The 23182-nt window shown below is 35.4% G+C and overlaps 1 protein-coding gene across 5 annotated transcripts in view; it reads right to left on the reverse strand.

Annotated features, from left to right (window-relative positions):
* The window catches only part of LOC129768524 (protein shank), a 379358-nt gene that overhangs the window by 149199 nt on the left and 206977 nt on the right, over positions 1–23182 (reverse strand). For 4 of the 5 annotated variants that reach the window (XM_055770238.1, XM_055770237.1, XM_055770235.1 and 1 more), the window contains exon 3: positions 20806–20823. The exons of the other annotated variant lie outside the window; for it this stretch is intronic. In XM_055770238.1, the coding sequence (XP_055626213.1) occupies positions 20806–20823 (18 nt within the window). The remainder of the gene's footprint in view (positions 1–20805; positions 20824–23182) is intronic. 5 annotated transcript variants of the gene reach the window in all.

Genomic DNA, 23182 nt, shown 5'->3' on the forward strand with positions numbered 1-23182 from the left:
ATAGAAAATTATATTTTGACTATAGTTAATTTGTTGAAATAGCGTTGAGATGAGAACTATTAATGTTCCATATACTTGTGCAGACTGCAAGCCGTTTCCTTAGCACGGACTAGAAAATCAGGCACCAAAACGATACGGGTAAGCATTTTGAAGGGGAAAGAACTTTCAAGTTTACAGCCTCTAGAAAATAAAGAATTTAATTCAATAGAGATGAACCAGCCCATGATGCCGAAAGTCTCTCAAACGAAGAATTTAAAAAATCCAACCCAAACCAAACTGTGGGCTTTTTCTCCATGTACAAAACACCACTTCGTTCTCCATGTACAAGACACCAGAATAGCCGATAGCTTTTCTCAAGGCCTTGAGGTAGAGTTTAATTTTTCCTAAAATTGGCCTTCTCAAATGCTATTGAAGATGGAACAGAAAATTTAAAACCTCTATAATACTACGTTAGAAGTCAGTAGCTGCGCGGTTAGCAGGAGAACTTAGAATTCTTAATCGAAAACAATTGGTGTTTTATGAGAATTGAAAATGACTATACAAAACTCTAAACAGAACATTAGAAAATGAATCAAATTCTCAAAAAAAAAACAATCCCCAAAATTTTAATATGCAAAATCACTTCATTTGTACTTTTATTGCTCAGCCACGATTTGCAAATCGTGACATTCCGCCGGTTGTGAGCGGGTTTAATTTCCACACTCGTGGAACTCGCGACGCATCGGGGGGGGAGAAACCAGATTTCGTATTTCGGTTTTGCCTCTAAATAAACGTGACTCAAATTAACAAAACGTCTCTCGTGCATGTATGGCGGCTTCGGAGAACTTTCAAGCGCGGCGGTGGTGACTCAAGGGGGTCCCCAATTCAACAGCCACAATTCCAAGGTTCAAATTCGTGGTCCAGTTGCCACATTCACATCATTTGCCCGCGGAGCCCTGAGTTTTGGAGAGACTGGGAACATATGACAGACAGTTAGTCGAAATTCGGTTTTTTCCATTATATTGTGCTTTTTTTCGTGAATAATTTTTGGGACCGTTGCATTTTTTGTACTCAATCAGTTTATATCATTCCGTTATTTTGACTGATGTTAGGGAATCGGGGAAATCGTTGTTCCCATCTGGGTTATACTCTAAATTTACTGCTCCACAGCAAAAAAAAAAACTCCAATTCTACCCGACAATCCAATCACTGCTTAATACCATAGAAATAACGGACATAAAACTCGCTGGCAGCAGATTGTCCTGTCGTTTGTGCACTAAACAAAGTATTTCATCCCAAAGTTTTCCGGAAAGAAAGAGGGACACTTAAAAGCGAAACGATTCTCGGAAGCTTGTCCCCAGGAAAACGGAAAAAGAAGAATCTTATTTCGTTTTACTTCTCTCGCTGGTGCCCAATCGAAGCGCCCAAATGTCCCGAGTAACTATTCTGATCCCTACACTTTGCTGCCCCTCCTCACTCGTCCCTGATGATGTTTGTATCTCCAGGACGACACAGCAATAAATTGTTACTTTGGCGAATCTCGCCGGGGCACACAATCTGAAATGTGAGTTTTCGCAATCGGAGCGAATCAGTTTGTTCGTTTTACGATTACGATTCTTGGATGTGTAACTAGGAAGTAATGGGTCGCTTCACAATAAACCAGTGCCCAGTCCAACTGGCGGCAACTGTTAACAAGTGCTAATAAAAATTGGGGATCTATAGAATCACGGTGTACATGTTAATCACGGACTTTGTGACATACTTCTGTGGAGTAAAGGGTGTGTCACATCAAATTGCATCACGGAAAAAAACGCTGTAGAAATTTAATTTTTAGGAATTATATCTTCAGCTTTCGCTTATAATCAGATAAGAGTGTATAGATCACGTTGGCCATGCTTCACTGTCAATTTTTCGTAAATTTGGAAAAATGGCGTCGAACGAAAAAGAGCGTCGTGAATTAATCCTGCGCACTCCTTTCGAGAATCCGGAGTTGTCACATCGGGACATCGGTAAGATGCTGGGAATCGTCCAATCCACGGTCAGCAGAGTACTAAAACGATACTTCGAGAACCTAACCATCGACCGGAAGGTGAAGAACGGCAAAAATGGATGCTCCGTCAGTGAAAAAGATCACAAGCGCGTAGTTAAGCAGTTTAGACGTGATCCGAGAAGTTCGGTCCGGGATGTCGCCAATAAGCTGAATTTGTCAAGTTCATTCGTCCAGCGGACCAAGCAGCGGGAGGGCCTGCGTACATACAAGGTTCAGAAGGCTCCTAACCGCGACGAAAGGCAAAACATGGTGGGGAAGACGCGAACCCGGAAGCTGTACACCGAAATGCTGACGAAGCCGCATTGCCTGGTAATGGACGACGAAATCTACGTCAAAGCGGACTTTCGTCAGCTGCCGGGCCTGTTGTTCTTCTCCGCAGAGGACAAATTCAGCGTTCCGGAGGAGATTCGCAAGCAGAAACTATCCAAGTTTGCCAAAAAGTACATGGAGTGGCAAGCGATCTGCTCTTGCGGAAAGCGGAGCGCCCCCTTCGTGATGACCGGCACGGTAAACGGGCAGGTTTACCTTAAGGAGTGCCTACAGAAGCGCTTACTACCACTATTGAAGCAGCACGAGGGCCCGACCATCTTCTGACCGGATCTCGCTTCGTGCCACTATTCAAAGGACGTGTTGGAGTGGTACGAAGCCAACGGGGTCACCTTCGTGCCAAAGGAAATGAACCCGAATAACGCGCCGGAGCTTCGCCCAATAGAGAAATATTGGGCGATTATGAAGCAGGCCCTCCGGAAGAACCCAAAAGTTGTCAATTCGGAGGCGGACTTCAAGAGAAAATGGATTTCTGTTCAAAAAAACTACAACCTGACGTTGTACAGAACCTTATGGACGGGGTAAAGAGGTAGGTGAGAGCATACGGGCTTGGGCTCGAAGTATGAATAAAAAGAAAATGCCAAAAGTTGTTTAATAGTTTTTATTTTACTGTCTAAAATTTTCAAAAGGATCGGTCTACTGGGCGAATTCCTACAGCGTTTTTTCCGTAATGCAATTTGATGTGACACACCCTTTATTTATGTTAGTTCTTAATTTTTTTTTTCGAGTTTCGTAGTAGTTTATGACAAAACGAAAACATGATATAAAAAAAACAGAATAAATGTATATTGAAAAAAATATTTCAAATAAGCGAAAAAGTGAAATATTTGAATAAAATAATGAAGAAACGAGAGGATATCAAGAGATGACATATTTGTGAAGGAGTCAATCATGCGATCGAATCTCAAATACAACCCATATGTTGCAACTGTTGAGTTGTTTTTAAAATGAATTCTTATTGCTAGCTTTTGTTTTGAGGATTTTTCGATTTATTATTTTTATGATTTTTTTTAAATGTTCAATATAATTTGGAAAATTTTGTAAAAGTTTTTTCATTTCGTAATTTTTTGTAATTTCTCAGATTTTTTTTTATAGTTTCTTAGTTTTAATTGATATTGTTTTTTTTTGTCGAGTTTTCGTTTTCCCTTTTCATCGATTCCTTCAATTGTCAGTATTTTTTATTTTTTTTGTTCAAATTTTCGCTTTTTCTATTTTTAATTTCTTCTATCTTTACTTGAAATTCCGATTTCGTCACCAATTTTCGAATTATTATTTGATTTTGAACATATTTTCTTATCCTGAAGATATTTATGGTTTCAAAATTTTTTAAAATTTGGAAGAAAACAAAAACATGATAACAACAAACAGAATAAATGAAAATTGAATAAAAAAAACAGAAAACAAGTAAACAGTGTGAAATAGTTGAAAATAAGCGAAAATGTGAAATAGTTAAAAAAAATAATAATCAAGAAACGAGGAATAATCATTTTTGTAAAGGAGTAAATAATGCGATCGTATCTCAAACCCCTGTCTGGAACGTCAAAAAATAATGAACATTCGTGATTTTTTTCGGATGTTAGGAACAAGGTGAAGTGTTTGGGTATTTTGATTATTGTTTGAGGTATATTCGAGGATGTATTTTCCATTTTTTGACTGCACGAATAATGATTATTACGCTGTTGACAGTTGAATGCATAGATGCTGTCTGAAAATCGATACCTTGTTGGTGGCATCGGTTCTGAAGCAACGGAGTGTCGCAGAACGAATTCTAATGAATATTTAAAAATTTTAGGACAATACCTAAAGCGTTACATAGGACAATTTTTGTTAAAAATGAGTATTTTTTTCATGAAAAATCGCTGTTCAGAAGCTCATAGAAAATCGAAAAAATGAGATATCAAAAAACGGCTATGTAACACTTAAGATAATTCATTTTTACATGCTGATGAAAAATTTCAGACAAATCGGTCGAGTAGGTCCTGAGATATCGATATTACCAGTTTAAAAACATGGTTTCGAGAGGAACGCGTTTAAAAATTCGCACAGCAATATTCCTTTGAAGTGACCTCATACTATTGGCTGTAACTTTCCAACGAAATAAAATATCGAAAAATTTCTTTTAGGACAACATTTCTGAGGGCATAAGCTTATCAAAAATGCAAAAACCAAAAATTCGATTTTTGCGGCCGGGTTTTTTTTTTCAAATCTTTTTTTGTTTGTTTTGATTATTTTTATGATTTTTGTTTCAATTTTCAATATGATTTGAAAGATTTTATAAAAACAATTCAGATTTTTTCATAGTTTTTTTTTAGTTTAACAGGGTAACTTCGATAAAACGTACATTTTACTTTCAAAATTGTACGTTATATCGAATCATAATAAAGAACTAAGAAACGTAGCTTATATTACTTTATTGTGTTGCTGTTTGTGTGAGATTAAAGAATAAATTCAACTAGAAGACGAAGCCAACCTTTCTCATGTTTCCCTTCGTATTGTTGATTAAAATTTGATTCATTTAGAATCCAGAATCACAAAACAGTTGTACTTCGGGATTGGTTAGTAGTACAAATCAAGCTTAAGTATCAAAATACAGATAATTTATTGTTCTTTCAGAAAAACAATATTCAAAGAATTATTCCTTGGACTTTGAAAATGTGTACGTTATATCGAGGTAAAATGAACGTTGTATCGAGTGACGTTATATCGAAGTTTTCCTGTAATTGATATTCTATTTTTGTTTGAATTTTCGTTTTCCCTTTTTATCGATTTTTACAATTGTCATATCTTCAAATTCTGAAGATATTCATGGTTTCAATTTTTTTTTAAATATTTTATATATTGTTTGTTCGAATTGCCAGTTTGGATGTTTGAATTATTTTTATTTTTTTACATTTTTCCAGCATTTTTTTATAATTTTTTAATTAAAAAAAAATTGTTCGAAATTCTAATGTCCAATTTTCGTTTTGTTATTTGATTTTGAAATCATCTTCAAATTTTGAAGATTTAGGAGAATTCGAAATTTTAAAAATTTTTCAGATTTGGAAGATTTTTTTAAGATTTATTCAATTTTTTTGTTCGAATTTTCAGTTTAGATGTTGAAAATTTATGTTTTTAATTTTTTTTAAATGTTAGAATTTTCAATTTTGTCGCCTATTTTGTTTTTTAGCTTTTTCGATTATCTTTCAAAAAATTAGAAAATATAGTTGATTTTTTAGAACACGTATTTTTTTTTAATTTTGTTTTGAGACTTTTAGAATATCATTCGGTTTAATCCATTTAGAAGATTAGGGAAATTTTGTAGATTTTTTAGATTTTTTTACAAAACGGTTGTGACGACGCAACATTCATCTATGAGTTATTTTTTTAAAGTTTCGTTTTGCAAACTTCTGTTTACGTGGTTTGTATTTTCTCAGTGTCACGTGAGTAAAGACCTTGTTTTATATCCTCTCTCTAACCCTAAATTTCCTCTAGGCGATATTTTAGACACCGTCAAGCAAAAAATCTTATATCCGATAAGCCATGACGAAAACAACAGAAAGCAATTAGAAGAAAAGACTCAATCGCTGTAATCAATCACTGGTCTACACCTCCCTCCCATAAATCATGCTGCAGCGCCCTCTTTCAGCGGATGTAATGTAACGAAGAGATCCACCACCGGGGCAATATATTCTGTTTGTTTGTTTTTCTCCTTTAGCTTTGCGGCTTCGGTATTGGGTTGACCACCAACCAAGTCAGTTAGCGCGCGAAAACCTGGCGGCTTGCAGTTCCTTCACCCTGTGAGAGAAGGGGTGGAACGACAACCAACAGAACAACACACCGCGCGGATTGTTCCGGTCGTACTTTCAAATATCTTTTCGCTTTCGTTGGCGGCGATGCCATGGTTCGTTAGCCGCCTCGTGCAGCACAACACACACACGGCAACGCCATCTAGCGCTATTGATCATTAATCGAAAGTGCCCAGTTAGGGTGGGTGGGAGAGTGCATAATAAGCATATCACGATACGGCAGCACTGGAAGTGGCTTCCGTGCGGGTGTTGATAATGAGATTCTCAACTGGCTGGCCGTGATATTGAAAGGCTCGCCTCTATCCAACCGGTCGTTCGCCTTCCGTTTATTTGTTTATTTGTATCAAGCGGTGGTTTTCTTTTGCTCTGCCGATGCGAATTGATAATGAGCGTTGAAATCCATAACTTATCGCACGCCTCAACAACCCGTATCTCCTCCACTGGGCGTCATTTATTTTCCTGAGCCTTTGCTCCGTTTGTTCTCATCCCTAATTGATGGATCATTGTATTGTGTGGCTGGGTTCGCTTGATTGATGCGTTCAGCAGAAGAAATAGAAATACTTGCTAATTTTTTTTGGTCGAATATTTCTCGATTCGGCTAGACGAAATTCCGAAAATCGAATGTGCTTCAATACATGACGACAGTAACTGACGATGTATTTCGTGACCCATCGAAAGTTTTGATTTCAGGCACTACAATTTCACATATGTTTGTGTGTGTGTTTTTTAAGTTTGTAATTTAATTTTTTAATTTTGTAATTTTGTATTCAAAAGAAAAATGCAACAAATATCGAAACGTAGCTCTACGTCAATCATGCGATCGTAACTCAGATACAACCTTTAACTTTAATCTTTAGAGGTTTTTTAAATAACTTTTTTTGTTAGTTTTTGTTTTAATGATTTTTTGATTTATTATTTTTATGAATTTTTGGTTCAATTTTCAATATAATTTGGAAGATTTCATAAAAATTTTAAATTTTTGTTGATTTTTGGATTTAAAAAAAAATTATATTTTTTTAGTTCCAATTTATATTGCATTTTTGTTTGAATTTTCGTTTTCCCATTTTATCGATTTTTCCAATTGTCAAGATTATAGAATATTCTATTTTTTGTTCAAATTTTCGCTTTTTTCCTTTTCTTTGATTTTTTTTATTATTTTTCTTTTTTTATCTTTATTTAAAATTCCGATTTCGTCGCCAATTTTCGGTTTTTTTATTTGGTTTTGAACATATATTCTGAAGATATTTATGGTTTAATTTTTTTTTAAGATTTTGAAGATTTTTTGAGATTTTATATTTTTTTTGTTCGAATTCTCAGTTTGGATGTTTGACTTTTTCATTTATTTTTTTTAATTGCTTATTTATCCACCAACCCCCGGGCTTCTGGATGCCAAAGGGGAAGCTCTGCGGAATGCACGTATCCGCATGCTCGTGCTTTTTAGTCTTGACCGAGCAATTGTCGGACAATCGCGCAGGGTCTAAGGATGACCGATTTTTGGATGCCGGTCAATTCCTTCTCCATATTCAACACCTTCAGAGCTTCTAGATGTGTCTCCGGGACAATCCCAGTTCCAGAGAGAACGACTGGAACAACTTTTGGGACCTTCCTTAGCCCCCAGTTCCTTGAGCTCCACGGACAATGGTCGGTACTTACAAATTTTGCGACCGTGGGTATCCTCCAGATTTTGGTTCAGTGGAATAGCGAAATCGATGACGGTGACGTGTCGGTCGATCTTTTCGTATACCATAATATCTCGGCGATTGTGATGGATCGAGAAGTGCTATCCCAGTACGGCTTGAAACGGTGAAAAAAAATATTTTTAATATATTTTTTATCTTTGTTCGAAATTCTGATGTTGTTGCCAATCTTGGTTTTTAATGATTTTGAAACTATCTTCATATTTTAAATATTTTGAAGATTCAATAATTTTAAATATTTCCCAGATTTAGAATTTTGGAATCTTAAAAATTTTCTCTATTTTTTGATCGAATTTTCAGTTTTGTTCTTGAAATTTTATATTTTTTATATTTTTTTATATTTTATATTTTTTAAATATTCAAATTTTTTAGTTCATTTTTCCTTTTCGTTTTTCTTTTCAATTAGAAAATGTGGTTGTTTTTTAGAATTTGTATTTTTTTAATTTTGCTTTAAGACTCTTGATTTTTTATAGGGTTTAACTCATTTAAAAAACTAAGAAACTTTTGCAGATTTTTTAAATTTTCGTTCAAATTTTTGATTTTGATGCTTTTGATTTAAAATTTAAAATTCATTTCTTTTGCGTTTTTTTTCTTTTTTTTTCTTTTTCAATTTCTCCATTTTTTTCCCATTCGATTAAAAAGGTTTTTCGTTGACTTGCTATATTTTTAGATTTTTGCTCGAATTTTCGATTTACTATATTTTTTATGTCTCGTTTTTTCCCAAATCTTTTGTTTTTTCTCTTATTACTTTGTTCTTGTTTAAAAATTTTTATAATTGTTTCGTTGGAATATTCAATTCCGTTGCTTTTTAATTTATAGTTTTTTTTTAATTTGATTTTATTATTTTTTGAAGATTTTTGTTCGAAATTTTCGGTCTCAATTTGGAGTTCTGTCGATATTTTCGATTTTCCATTTAAATTTTTTTTGTGCGTTTTTTTTCCGTCACCTTCCCGCGCTATTTTGATATGATTTACAACATTTCGAAATTAGAGAAAGTTTCATAGATTCAGTAGATTTTTTTGATTTCATATATATTTTTCTATTTTTGCTCGATGTTCCATTTTTTTTTTGGTTATTTAAATTTATTGCTTTTGCAATTTTTTTTAAATTTTCGATCAAAGTTTTCTTTTCTTTTTCGATACGATTCAGAAAGTTAACCTTTTCTTTGTATAATAGTGGAAATTCCCATAACATTGAATGCCAAAAACTTTCCCTTTAAGTTGATCGTGTCAGGACCTTGATTTATTACACCCCAATAAAGAAAAAAATCATGTAAAAAAGGGTTAAGAGGATATTAAAGATCTTTTGATTTTCTTGATTCAAAAAAAAACAATGTTTGTTTGAATTTCCCGATTTGTTTTCTTTTTTGGTGTTTAAGATTTTTAAATATTTTTTTTTATTTGTTTATAATTTTAAGAAAATGTATTTGTTTAGATGTTTTTGCATTTTTGATTGGAATTAAAATATATAATAAGATAAGATTTTTAGATTTGAATATGATGTTGAATCCGAAGATTTCAAAAATTTCAAGGATGGATTTTGGTTTCAATTTTAAAGATTTTAATGTTTTTTTTAAAGATTATTCAGCTTTTAATTTTTTCAAGATTTCGGAAATTCCAAAAAAACTGAAAAGTTTTGAACATTTTAATAATTTTAAATATTTTGTAGGTTTTGTACATTTTCGTTCGAATTTTCAAAAAATTTGCTTCCCTCGATTTTTCGTAATGTTTATTTTTTAAATCTTTAACTTTTTTCGATTATTCGATTATATCACCCTTATCGTTTTTTTAATTCTGATACTTGTAGTTTATTTTTAGATTTTTCAGATTTACATTCTAAATTTTGTAGAATTTTATAGAATAAATAGAATATTTTGATGTTTTTTGTAGTTTCTTTTCACGAACATTTTTTAGTTTAGGTTTTTCTAATTCTTTGAATATTTTTTGAATTTTAATTTCCGAAGATTTTAAGGCGCTGCATATTTTTAGGTCCTGTAGGATTTTTGGATTTTGTAGATAAGGTGGAGGATTTTATATTTGGTTTTAATTTTTTCCACTTTTTGATTTTTTTTTGGATTTTGCAGATTTCATTAAATTTTTTGATGGTTATTCAAATTTTTGATTCTTTTGATCTGAAATTTGAACATTTTTATAAAGTTTTGAAATTTTCTCGATGTTTGTTCGAATTGTTTTATTTTGTTTTTTTTTCCATTTATTGATTTCTCTTTAGATTTTCGAATTTTTTATTTTTCGTATTTTCGATTCGATTCGAACTTTGAAATTATTCATATTTTTCAGATTTCTTAAATTGCATTTTTTAAAAAGATATCTACTGAATTTTTAGATCTTTTGTTTTTTTTTATTTTTCAAATTTTGTATAAAATTATTGTAAATTTTGTTAATAATGTAAATTTTGTGGACCAGATTTTGTAGTCGTCTAGATCATTTTTTTGTTTCCTTTTTTCGCCTTTTCGATTCGATTGAGGAAGTTTTGATGGTTTTGAAAGTTTTGTAAAATTTTTAGATTAGATTATATATATTTTTGATTTTCAATTTCTCATTAGAATTTCTGGATTTTGTGAATTACTCGTTTTTATTTTATTTTGTAAATTATGAATATTTATGTTTTCTTTTTTTAATTTTGGTTCAAATTATCGAATTTTTTCGATGTTCATAATAATTTTTGATTTTTATATTTTTTTCTAAATTTCGATTTTGTCACTTTTTTAATCTTTCGTTTTTTATTCAATTTAGAAGATTCTATTGAGCTCTGTGCTTTAATTATTCAACATTTTGAAATTATAATTTTTTTAAATTTCGGTTTTTTGAAGTTCTTTTTTGTTTTTTTGTATTTCTTTTTTGATTCATTACATTTTTTAGTTTGTACAGAGGCGACGTGAGCTACCCGTTCAATCAATAATCGTGTGTGTGTGTATTCTATCGTTCAGAAGAAAACAAAGAAAACATCAAATGTCTTTTTCACATAAAGCAGCGCATTAGTAGTAGTGATCACTTCATACATAGATGACTGCGTTTGCCCTGTCGCACTTGAAGATGCAGAAAAGTGTTTGATTGACGGCGAAAATGAAAGATTTGAACCCAGTTGTCGTTCCTACTAATTTCGTAGTGTTGTGTTGTGTTGCGTACGGGTTGTGTGGTGTAGTCAAGTGTACCCATCAGATTACATTCCTCGCGGTGTTTCACCACAGTTTCACCCAAACAGAAAAAAAATAAGGATATTCGAGATAATATGGAACTTACAAATAAATTACCTTCGATACTTCTTCATCCTCTACTACAAATGTGAAGTAATAAAAAAAAAAATCTTTCTGGAATTGTCGGCCTGTTCTATGAACAGTTTGAACAGGCGGGCGAGATGCCACTGAATTTGTATGCCCATTTTTGGACTTGCTCGACTCATCGCTTTTTCTATTCAATTTGGAATATATTTTTCACTTTTTCGATCTCTTTTGTATTTTTTATTATTTAGAATTTACAGACTTGTTTTAGATTTCGTAGATTTTTCAGATTTTGTGGGTTAGGTAAATTTGAAAAAAATGATAGATATTGTAGGTTATCGAAATTTTCTAGATTTTCGCGTATTTTGAATTTTGGATTTTTTATCTATTATTTTTATATTTTATGTTTTTTATGTTTTATCGAAAATTAATTTTTTTTTCTAATTTCGCAAAAAAAGATATCGTATCTTTGAAAACCTTTTGCTAATTAAAGTTTTTTTTAAATTTGATTCATTTTGTAGACTTTTTGAAATTATTGGGTTTAGATTTTTATTTTATTTTGAAAAAAAAATCCTTTGTTGATATTTTGGATTTGCTATTCCCATTCTTTGCAAACATTTTTTTCAATTTTGTTCGAATATTCGAATTTTTTTGTTTTTACCAAACTTTTTGAGATGTTTTTTCAATTTTTCAATTTCCGCCTTTGTCGATTCGACGTTTTTTAATTCAATTTTGAAGATTTTGAGATTTTTTTGAATTTTTGGATTGGATTTTGAATTTGTTATTTTTTTTAAATTAAAAGTTGTAAAATCAAATGTTTTCCAACAAATTCATCAGCAAAAACGAATCTAAACTTACTTGAGATATCTTGTCGAGCGGTGGCGACATGAAACATGTGCCCGAAGAGCGGACTGAATTTATTCTCACCTACGTTTTGTCGTTCATAAATAATAATATTTTGATATCCCCATAGTCCCTGCCATAGGATTCCAGAGTGCATCGGATTTCCGGGGTGGGACCGAAGTTATTTCTTTTCCCTGCTCCCGTCTGCCACAGCTTAAACTAACAACAAATAATCTACTATCAAAGTCTTCCAGAACTATCTAAGAGCGCTATAATAAGCCCAACAATGCATCCAGATTTAAGTACCCTGAACTTCAATTGAATACCTCCAGACCTTCCCTCCTCAAGGCAAACTTTCTCCGCTTGTGGAGAGACTCTCGAGGCTCCCAATTACACTCCAATAATAACCGTTGTTCTGTACGGTCACTTCCATCGAAGTGTACTTTACATCGGCGCCAAAGCATACGCTTTGCGTCGCCACCATACCTCTGCGCGGTCACCCGATCCCTCTAGAAAAAGAAGTCTTATAATGCCAGAGCATTAGCAATTGGTCTAAAATTGACTACCGCTCAGTGCACGTACATACGAGCGAACGAACGAACGAACGAATGTTCGTACCTACGTAATCAGTACCGCCTTAACCTAGAAAATGGAATTTGCTGTGGCACATTTTCGCACCTCATTTCGGTTTGCATTATATCCGCCACTGACCGTGACTCCTTAACAATATGTTTAAGTAGCAAGAAAGTAGTTCAACCGCACTCATTGGCACGAATATTGAACTGTTGTGCTCCGTTCCTTACTTTTGGCTTTTTCATGTCGTGCCGTTTGAACTTTCCTCGGCTTTCGTGGATTTTAACATAATCCACCTCCCCATTAGGTGATCATTGAGTCTCAGTTACCCAAGTGATTCTTGGTGTCCTTGGAGAAAATAATAAAACTTACCACTAATCCTAATGCTAGCCAATACAGCTAATTGGTTTGGTCTATTCCTATCTCTTAACGACGGTTATTTCAATACATACCTGCAAAGAAAAATAAATAAAGAATATGCTTAGATTTTCTGAGATCAGCCACAGGATATAGAAAAATCACAACGATACAATCAACCCAGCAGCCCCCTCTGGCGGTTACATGACTTCTACTACTATTCCAGTCACGATGATGACGGCGATCGTCATGTCATTAGCATAAATTGCGAGTGGCGCATGCACGGATGGATGGATGCATGCATGCATGCATGATCTGATGATGGAATACTTCGTTCCCCGATGGTGTAAAATCAGAAATAGAAGGAAAAAAAGCGCGAACAAAAACAAAAACCGCTCATGTGATTGTACTGATTGCCCGCTCAGCGGGGAAGTTATCATGACTAATTAGTGCAATCGTGTGTGCTTTCAGGTGTGCTATGATTGTGCCTTCGCATCCGCCTGTTATTGTTGTTGGTTGCCGCAGCGGAGAGGATTGGAACGCAATAGTTTAATCCGCGAATGAGTCCGATTAGCTCCGGTGGGATTTTAATGGATGGGGAGTTTGAAATGATTCGCGTATGAGTAAATCGGATTGCGCTAATCGTTCAAGTGAAGTAATCGTTCAAAGCGAAATATTTATTTGATCATTATGTAGCTCGAAATATCAATCGTATTTGTTGATTTTTAGATCTTCAAATTTCTAAATTTGTCTTTAAATTTAATAAGAGCAAGTGAAGAAAGTCAAGAGTTTACAACAAAAGTTATTTATAAAATGGAAATTAACTCATTAACGATGAACAAAAACTTTGATAATTAATCACGTTTTTGGAAAGCAACCGTATGGTAATGTTGTTGCACCAAATGATAGCCCCTATGGAGTGACGCGGGGCTCAACGTGGGAAATTATTAGCTACCATGTTACTCTGCTAAAGGACCACACATTGTGATTTAGGAAAAAAAAACCAGTCCATTCAGCTTCTTATTGGAGATAAAAGGCAGGTTTTGACCAACTTTAGATTTTTCGACATTTGCCGGAAAATGGGATATCGGAAAAAAAATTGAACATTAGGGTTTTTTTATCACCAATAATCGAAATCACACCAAAAGCATTCGTCAAAAAAAAATACAAAAATAAATTTTTACATTTTTCTTTAATGGATTAAAATTTAAAGACGGTTCCATATTTTTTTCTTTTACTACCTGCTTTGTGTTAGTCCTCTGTAACACTTTCCATTATCTCTTTCTTTGTTTCTCTTTATTCCTCTCAGTATCTGAAATTTCTTATTGCTATTAATTCTCTTCTAAACTTCAGCCCTTACTACTTTTTTTCGTTTATCTTCATTTTAATAACGAATTATTCATTTTTATCTTTCTTTTTTTTCTCTGTATCTGTTCCTCATTAACACACTATATATATATATATATATATATATATATATATATATATATATATATATATATATATATATATATATATATATATATATATATATATGTGTGTGTAGACCCGTGGCCGAGTGGTTAGCGTCTCACATTATCATGCCGGGTGTGCGGGTTCGATTCCCGTTCTGGCCGGAGGATTTTTCGTCAAAGAAATTTCCTCAGACTTGCACTGTGGTCACGCGTATTCTAGAGCTTGCCCCTCGGAATACATTCAAGGCGTGTTATTTGGCTTAAGAAATCTCAACTAAGTATTAATGAATGACGCTAGTTAATGCATATGTTGAGACGGCAAAAGTTCCACAGGGAACGTTAACGCCATACAAGAAGAAGAAGAAGATGTGTGTAGACATCAAACATCAAATGGACTAACAATGCTCATCACGATGTAATTGAAGAACATATGGGAATTCAGTTTTCCGCATTTTTCCCATTTTCCTTCATTGTTTTCCGAAAATTTTCATTTGTCATGTTTGGTTCGAATATTTTTTTTCCAAAATATATATTTTTATCAAGGCTCATATGGCGTTAGCCTGACGGGGCCGGGAATTCAATATTTTGACAGTTTTTCTTATTATCTATGTTAGTAATATGTAACCGATTACTCGCGGTCGGCTCGAGTGTTCTCGTTGTTGGGATGTTGCTGTCTCCAATGCTATGTACGTGTGCCCGACACGGGATAATACCAGGTTCGAATATGATTGGTTGAGATTATTATGGTTCGAATACGGTTGGTTGCAATACGTATAATATTTTTATGGGACCCCCGTTCACCTTCTAGAGAAGGGAGGAGTGTCATACAATCATAGCAATATTTATTGTACTGTAAAATCCTCACATTCCAATATTGGTTCCATTGGTTTGATTAGTTTTCGAGTTATACAAAAATTTGAGTTTCAATTGTATGCCAGCCCCTTTTCCCCTGTCGAGAGGGGGAGTAGTGTGAAACATTTATTGTCCTGTAAAACCCTCACATGCGAAATTTGGTTCCGTTTGCTTGATTTTTTTCTCGAGGTGTGCATAAATTTGTGTTTCATTTGTATGGCAGCTTCCTTTCGAGAGCGGGGAGGAGTGTCGAACCAACATAGAATTAATGGGTGTTAATTACTCTCTAAAAACTCAATATGCCAAATTAGGTTCCATTTGCTTGATTATTTCTCGAGTTATGCAACCCCCCTCCCACCTTTGAAAAGGGGAGGAGTGTCCAATCACCATAGAAACATGTACAGCTCAAACCTATTTCAAATTTGGTTCCATTTGCTTGATTATTTCTCGAATTATGCAAAAAATTGCGTTTCTTTTGTATTCCAGCCCCCCTTAGAGAGGGGGGAGGAGTGTCGAACCACCGTAGAAACGTTTCGTGCCCCATGAAACCTACACATGCCAAATTTGGCTCCATTTACTTTATTAGTTCTCGAGGTTATGCAGAAAATTTGTGTTTCAGGAGGAGTATTTATTTACCATAGAAACGTTTCGTTCCCTCTAACACCTCCACATGTCAAATTTGGCTCTATTTGCTTGATTAATTCTCAAGTTCTGCAGTAATCTGTGTTTCGTTTGTATGGCAGAAATTTGTGATTACAATTTCCAATCCAATTCATTTAAGCATGTGATTCGTAAAAAAAATATGAAAAATTTGAATAGAAATTCATTTTTCGATATTTTTGAGTTAATCTAATATGCGAAGAAAAGAGAAAAGGAATGAAATCGCTTCAGAGAAATAGCCGTGAACAAATGATGTCAAACCGCATTGCAATTTTGAATTTTCCATAAAAGCACGCAAACCATTTGTAATTTCCTATTGTAGAATTATTTCAAAGAGCTAAATGCATTCTGAAGTAATATCCACAATATTAAAAAGCGACTTGGTTTTTATATTTTTTTGCCAAAAATGAGCTTGTGTAAATTTAGAAGTGTTTTCGGGTTTATTGGTGACTTTTTTCCGATCGACCATAAAATTTTCACGAATTCGAGAATTATTTCCGGGTTGAAGTGGCCTCAAACTGCAGTGCACTCCAAGCCGGATGTGAGGAATGTATTTTCCAGCAGTAAGAGCTGTGTTCTTTGGTTGAAAACAGAAATTTAAAATGTGTTCCCCTGCAGTTGCTATCGCCTCCGCTGCCACCGCACAACCGATTCGGTTCAGATTTTCTGTTGCCGCTCTGCGAAAGTACCGCATAGTATAATTTGTGGATTATTTTTAATGGAAATTATGTTTTTGGGTGTGTTGGAGAGGTTGAAATTTAGATATTGAAAAACTAATTGAATATTAAACAAAATTGTAAAATTGACAATCCTTGGTGTCGTCCTACGACTTTCGGGTTATGTTTTAGAGTCTGTATGAAAGAATTGGAATTAAAGTATTTTCAACTATATTCTTAATTTTTATTCTCAGTATTTCACCCGGATCAAACCCGGTTCAAACGAGTACCCGTCGTGCGGTTTAAGATTGGACGATCTTTCGAAAAAGATCGATCTTGATGGATCGATTTTCTAAACGGCGTAGTAATCGATTCACTGATTAAATGGGTACCAAAGGATTGATCTTTGAAAAATCGAATGCCTTTTTTTCCAATTCTATATAAGTGTTGTCTTTTCTTTGAACATGGAATAAACATTTCATATTTCTATTCAAACACCCAAGGCATTTCATTCTGATTGTCAAAATAAAGGTTACAAAAGAAAACTCGAAAGCTCAGAAAAAAATTTCTGACCACTCATTTTGTACCGTCATGGAATTATTAAAGGAGAAGGAAGGAGAAGGAAAAGGAGAAGGAGAAGGAGAAGGAGAAGGAGGAGAAGGAGAAGGAGAAGGTGAAGGAGAAGGAGAAGGAGAAGGAGAAGGAGAAGGAGAAGGAGAAGGAGACGGAGAAGGAGAAGGAGAAGGAGAAGGAGAAGGAGAAGGAGAAGGAGAAGGAGAAGGAGAAGGAGAAGGAGAAGGAGAAGGAGAAGGAGAAGGAGAAGGAGAAGGAGAAGGAGAAGGAGAAGGAGAAGGAGAAGGAGAAGGAGAAGGAGAAGGAGAAGGAGAAGGAGAAGGAGAAGGAGAAGGAGAAGGAGAAGGAGAAGGAGAAGGAGAAGGAGAAGGAGAAGGAGAAGGAGAAGGAGAAGGAGAAGGAGAAGGAGAAGGAGAAGGAGAAGGAGAAGGAGAAGGAGAAGGAGAAGGAGAAGGAGAAGGAGAAGGAGAAGGAGAAGGAGAAGGAGAAGGAGAAGGAGAAGGAGAAGGAGAAGGAGAAGGAGAAGGAGAAGGAGAAGGAGAAGGAGAAGGAGAAGGAGAAGGAGAAGGAGAAGGAGAAGGAGAAGGAGAAGGAGAAGGAGAAGGAGAAGGAGAAGGAGAAGGAGAAGGAGAAGGAGAAGGAGAAGGAGAAGGAGAAGGAGAAGGAGAAGGAGAAGGAGAAGGAGAAGGAGAAGGAGAAGGAGAAGGAGAAGGAGAAGGAGAAGGAGAAGGAGAAGGAGAAGGAGAAGGAGAAGGAGAAGGAGAAGGAGAAGGAGAAGGAGAAGGAGAAGGAGAAGGAGAAGGAGAAGGAGAAGGAGAAGGAGGAGAAGGAGGAGAAGGAGGAGAAGTAGAAGAAGGAGAAGGAGGAGAGGGAGAAGGAGGAGAAGGAGGAGAAGGAGAAGGAGAAGGAGAAGGAGAAGGAGAAGGAGAAGGAGAAGGAGAAGGAGAAGGAGAAGGAGAAGGAGAAGGAGAAGGAGAAGGAGAAGGAGAAGGAGAAGGAGAAGGAGAAGGAGAAGGAGAAGGAGAAGGAGAAGGAGAAGGAGAAGGAGAAGGAGAAGGAGAAGGAGAAGGAGAAGGAGAAGGAGAAGAAGGAGAAGGAGAAGGAGAAGGAGAAGGAGAAGAATAAAAAGAAAGAGAAAAAAGAGAGCATCGTTTTATTTACTGTCGGGAAAAACGGAAGGAAAATATTGAGCAAACGAGTTCACATTGTTGTATCTCTACATGTGATTATCTACTATTTATGCGTTGTTTTCCCGTTTAGCAATATTCGTCATTGTTTTTGAACTAAACTCTTTCTTGCCGTCTTGTTTAACTACACATATTCCAAATTGTAGCTTAATATTTTGAACATTAACATAAAAATTTTTTTATGTTACATGTTCGGATTCAAGATTGAAGTTTTCAGTCTCGATATGAAGTAATTCTATGAAAAATAGATTGACCGAAAAAAATGCTCTGATTCGGCTCAAACGACGCACCTTTGTTTCATTTCGGAAAAAATATGTTCATGTTTTTTTTTTGGAAAGTTGATACTTTTTTACATATCGTATCATAATTCAGGACGATATTTTTTTTTTGTTCTTGAGTTATTTATTTTTTTTCATTGTTTTATTGATTTCGACGAACACTTTTTTTTAATTGTAACTTTTGAACCGCCTGACCAACTTTTGATCTTTTCACAGTAAAAGGTACAGTGGAACCCCGATTATCCGCGAAAGCGAATTCCATAGTAAATAGGGCTTTCCGGAATTTGTTAGTGATTTGATTAGTGCTCTTTTGTTTGGTCATGACTTTCAGATTATCTGACTACTGTTGTACACAACCTTATAGATGGATAGTTTAATGATTTCTGGATTGACAAAACATAGTTTTCATGCTGAAATGTCTTTTTTTCCGCATTTGCACCTCATTTTTAGTCCGTTAGTATTGCGTTATCCGCGATTTTCGTTATGCGCGGTGACTTTGGCAGACTTTTTCGCGGATAATCGAGGTTCTACTGTATTACACTGAAAAATATTGAACTGCTTTCCAAATATCTTTTTTTTGGGAATTATAGGTGTCGAAAACCTTTCAGTATGTTTTTTACATCTCCATCTGTGTTTTTGTGTGTACTTTTCTATCTTTCTTACTTTCTGTTTTTTTCGTATTTTCTCTCTTTCGGTTTCCGTCTTCGTCTCCCTTTCTTCTCTGATAACATATTGTGAAATTGTTCCTGTATGTTTTTCTATCTTGTTTTTATGTTTCTCTGTTTCTTAACATCACTGTATTCAGTTTTGCCCCGCAAAATTGGAAAATTAGGAAAGAGGTATCTGCCATACGAGTATCTAATGTTGTGTAAACTGATTCGAATAACTGCATCGCGCGGGGCGTCGCGGGGCGTCGCGCGATGCAGTTATTCGAATCAAGTCGCTCGCAGCCTTCGTTGATTTTGCTATCTCTAAATGTGATTCACCGTCACGTGATTCGATCATAACTCGTTGATCGTTGCCAGTCCTGTGATTTATAAAGCAAAATCGAAGGTTCATAACAGCGAGACGCAAAAAGCGAATCAACGGTTTGTCACAATTTCAGTTAGCTGTAAATATTTATTGATGGAAAGTTTACAGAGTGAATTAACTTCAAGTATTTGGCTAATTTTTATGATTAGGTCGAGTAGATATTCTGTGAAACAGATTTAAAAAAAAACCCTTGTAATGAACGTGAGCGCAAATGGAATGAGATGAAAACGAATAAATCGCGGCTAAATGCAGATACTAATAATCGTTTGCGATTCTGACCCTAATGATTATAATTGAAGCCTTCATCAAATGAAACGTATCAACTGCTGCGGATGCTGCTGCTGCTCTCGTGCAAACTTCATTTTATTTCGCAAATGTCAAGAAATAAGAAAAGGTATTAAACGCAAAGTGAAAACGACATCTGGCGAGCAAGAAACCTTCTGTGTTAATTCATCTCGCATGTGTTCGCAATCTATCTCTCCATTACCTGCTCTGAGTGATAGGTGTGTATCACTCCAGACCTCAAATTGCTTTCTATGCGGCAGCAGCAGCGATTGCGCGCTCAACTCGAATGAGGATAATTACGCGATTCCCTTCTGCTCCTCCACCACATCTTCCAAGGCGAGGGGGCCGCCCGCGCCCCCTTGGTAAATGTGTTTCGCAAGGTTGATGATGGTGATGGATCGACCTCAAATACGGTCCCATCACATGGGGCTCTTATCTGTGATGCGCGGCATTGAGACCAGCATTATTAGTGAGGTACCGTGAGGAAAACTGAAAACGCGGCGTTCTCGCGCGCACGGTTCCCAGGTCAATAAAAAGTCAACGCTAAATTATCTCCTGTGGGTGATGGGTGGTATGATAAGGGGGTTGGTGGCCAGGCGTGGTGTGACTTTGTTTTCGCTTCTTTCATCTCGTGCTCATCCAGTTCCAGAGAGCAGGTCATAGAGCTCGGGGAACAACTAAATCACAGCGCTCTGATTGAATGCATCCGGTGGATAGACATCCGACGAAACGCTCCTCCAGTGGAAAAATATGAACTAGCGCATGATAGTGACAGCAAGCTGTTTGAAGCAATTTGTTGCTCGAAAATGGAATGTTTGGGGTAATGAGTTTACAAACTATATGAGAAATGAGCAAAATGGGCAACTTGCATGCAAGTCTCAAAGAAAGTTCGCATGCTGATCATCCTAAATAACCGGGATGCATAGCATTCGGGTCAAGCTCTGATTGTCGTCGTTTCAGACACGTGCGGCTTGCTTACCCTGAACCAGAACGCAACCTTGAGGTGTCCGTCCCAAAAAACAGTGAAACAGAAGAAGACGTAATGCGCGTCGCCCGGGTTGTCGCGGCATCAGGTTGGAGACACAGTGGCAGACGACAGGTCATGTGAAATTCAATACCCCGCGCCAAAACCAACCGGTTGTGTGCCGTTGATGTCGTTGTCGTCATGCACACGTTGGAAGAAGAGTGAGTGTGTGTGCAACAGCGCAGTGGTGGGTAAGATGTTGTTTTTGAAGACGCGCATCCCAAACACCGATGACATTAGCAGTAAACGGTCGTGTTGTTGTTGTTGTTGTGGTTGTTTGTTGTTCATGTTCGTCGTCGTGTTGGTTGTTGTTTGGAAAAGCAAAATCGGGAATGGAAATAAAGATAAAATAAAAGGAAATAGGTTAGTTTGGTTTTATGTGCGAGACACCGCGTCGGTGGGGTTTCTTCAGACGGTCGAACACACATAAGAAACCATTCAAAGTTATGAGCTACGGATGGAGTTAAAGGAAAAAAAAACAAGCGCGATAAAATAGCGTTACCTGAAATAGAACGGATTATAGCCGACCTCAACGAGGAATCGATTTAAGGCAAGATTTATGTGTCCACATTATGCAAATAACTTGGCCCGGTATTGAATGACGATATCGGAAACAAAATGCGATAAATTGAATGTGACAATTCTGATAAATTAAAGGTGTAAAATATGCAGATCGATTCAGTTGAATTTCGGTGTTCTAGCATAAAAAAAGATTTATTCCTTTCGCCTTAATGCGATTTTTCCTTTCATGGAGATGATAACAATTCTTTGAGATATATCAAAAAGAATACATAGAAAAACTTCCACTGCGATTGCAAAAAGAGGAACCAGATCGTCGATCCAATATTGGTAATCTAATTCTATGGTATTTCAGAACTTACGCACGGAGACATTTGTTACGCTTCCATAAGGGTTAGAAAATAATTGAACAGTCAAGTCAAGCACGTGAGTTTTATATATTTTCATTTTCATGACCAATAGAACGGCGTGTATTTATTTTTTGCGTCATTTTTGAGAAACATAAAATTAATCGTGTTCGTAGTTTTACAATTCCTATCATGGCTTGGAGTGAAACCATTATGAACCAGGATTTTAGTTGTCAGTATGAATTCGTATTCAGAATGGGGATTCTGTATAATTTCGATGATTCTAAATTTTCTATGATGGGTCGAATGTAAAAATAAATTCGATGATCGATACATTTTGCTTAGAACCAATGTCGCCAGACACTGTTAGATTTACATTTTCGACTCTCATCGATAAACTGAAAATAGATCTCTCAACGACATAATGTTGCGCGTAGATGAAATAGATTTTGAAAATGTGGTTCTTCTTCTTAGATGGCACTAACAATCCTAGCGGAACTTTCGCTTGAACAAGATTCGAAATTAAGAAATCAGAATTTAGAATTTAGAAATCAATAAACCAGTAATCAGTAATCAGTCATCAGACATCAGAAATTGAAAATTAGAAAACAAAAACAGGAATAAGAATTCAGAAACTCATAATCAAAAGGATTTGGTGGCCGCACGTCACGACTTGACTCGAGAATGAAACAACCGATTTAAATAAAGTATTACAAAATTTAAAAAAAAGGTTATGAAAATTAGAGGGAGTGTGTTCAATTCAATTGTATTCGCTGAATTCAAAAATTCAATAATTTGAATATTTGGAAAAATTCATCAACGATAATCAAAACATTATGATAAACAACAAAAAAAAACCAAAGCCAAAAACCACAGTTATGAAATAAAAATTTTGAAAACCACATTTCAAAAACCAAGATCTAAAACGTAGACAAAATTAAAAATAGAAAAACAAATTCCAGAAAAAAACATCGGAAATCATAGCTAAAATATTTAATAAAACTAGAAAAAAACAGAAAGTGGGTTATATCTATGGTATAACCGCAATGGTGACGTAGGACTATCGTTGATTCAGTGATCCTTTGTTTGAAGTAAAATCTGAATCCATTCTGAATGAATGAATAAATGAATATTTAGGGGACTTCGAAAACGAGAGCGTTACGTTGGAGGTACAAGGTTTTATGCATCCAATATTGGATACGAAAATATCCTACTGATGGGGAAGAATAATCTTCAAAAGCTATCCTGTTAATTGCGATTAATTGAAAAATCACAAAACTAAATGTATTTGGTCATAGTGTTATACCAGGGACAGACATACAGCTGTAATTGCGTTGTACGTGTACAGCGTTGTACAGGTACCATCGTACCATGACAGACATACTTTGGTTGTACATTGTACCGTATGTCAAACTGACAATCAGATATTTTTCCAATTTTCACCACATATTTCAATGAAAAAGGTT

Source organism: Toxorhynchites rutilus, chromosome 2 (assembly GCF_029784135.1).
Source record: "Toxorhynchites rutilus septentrionalis strain SRP chromosome 2, ASM2978413v1, whole genome shotgun sequence".
Taxonomy (NCBI): Eukaryota; Metazoa; Arthropoda; class Insecta; order Diptera; family Culicidae; genus Toxorhynchites; species Toxorhynchites rutilus.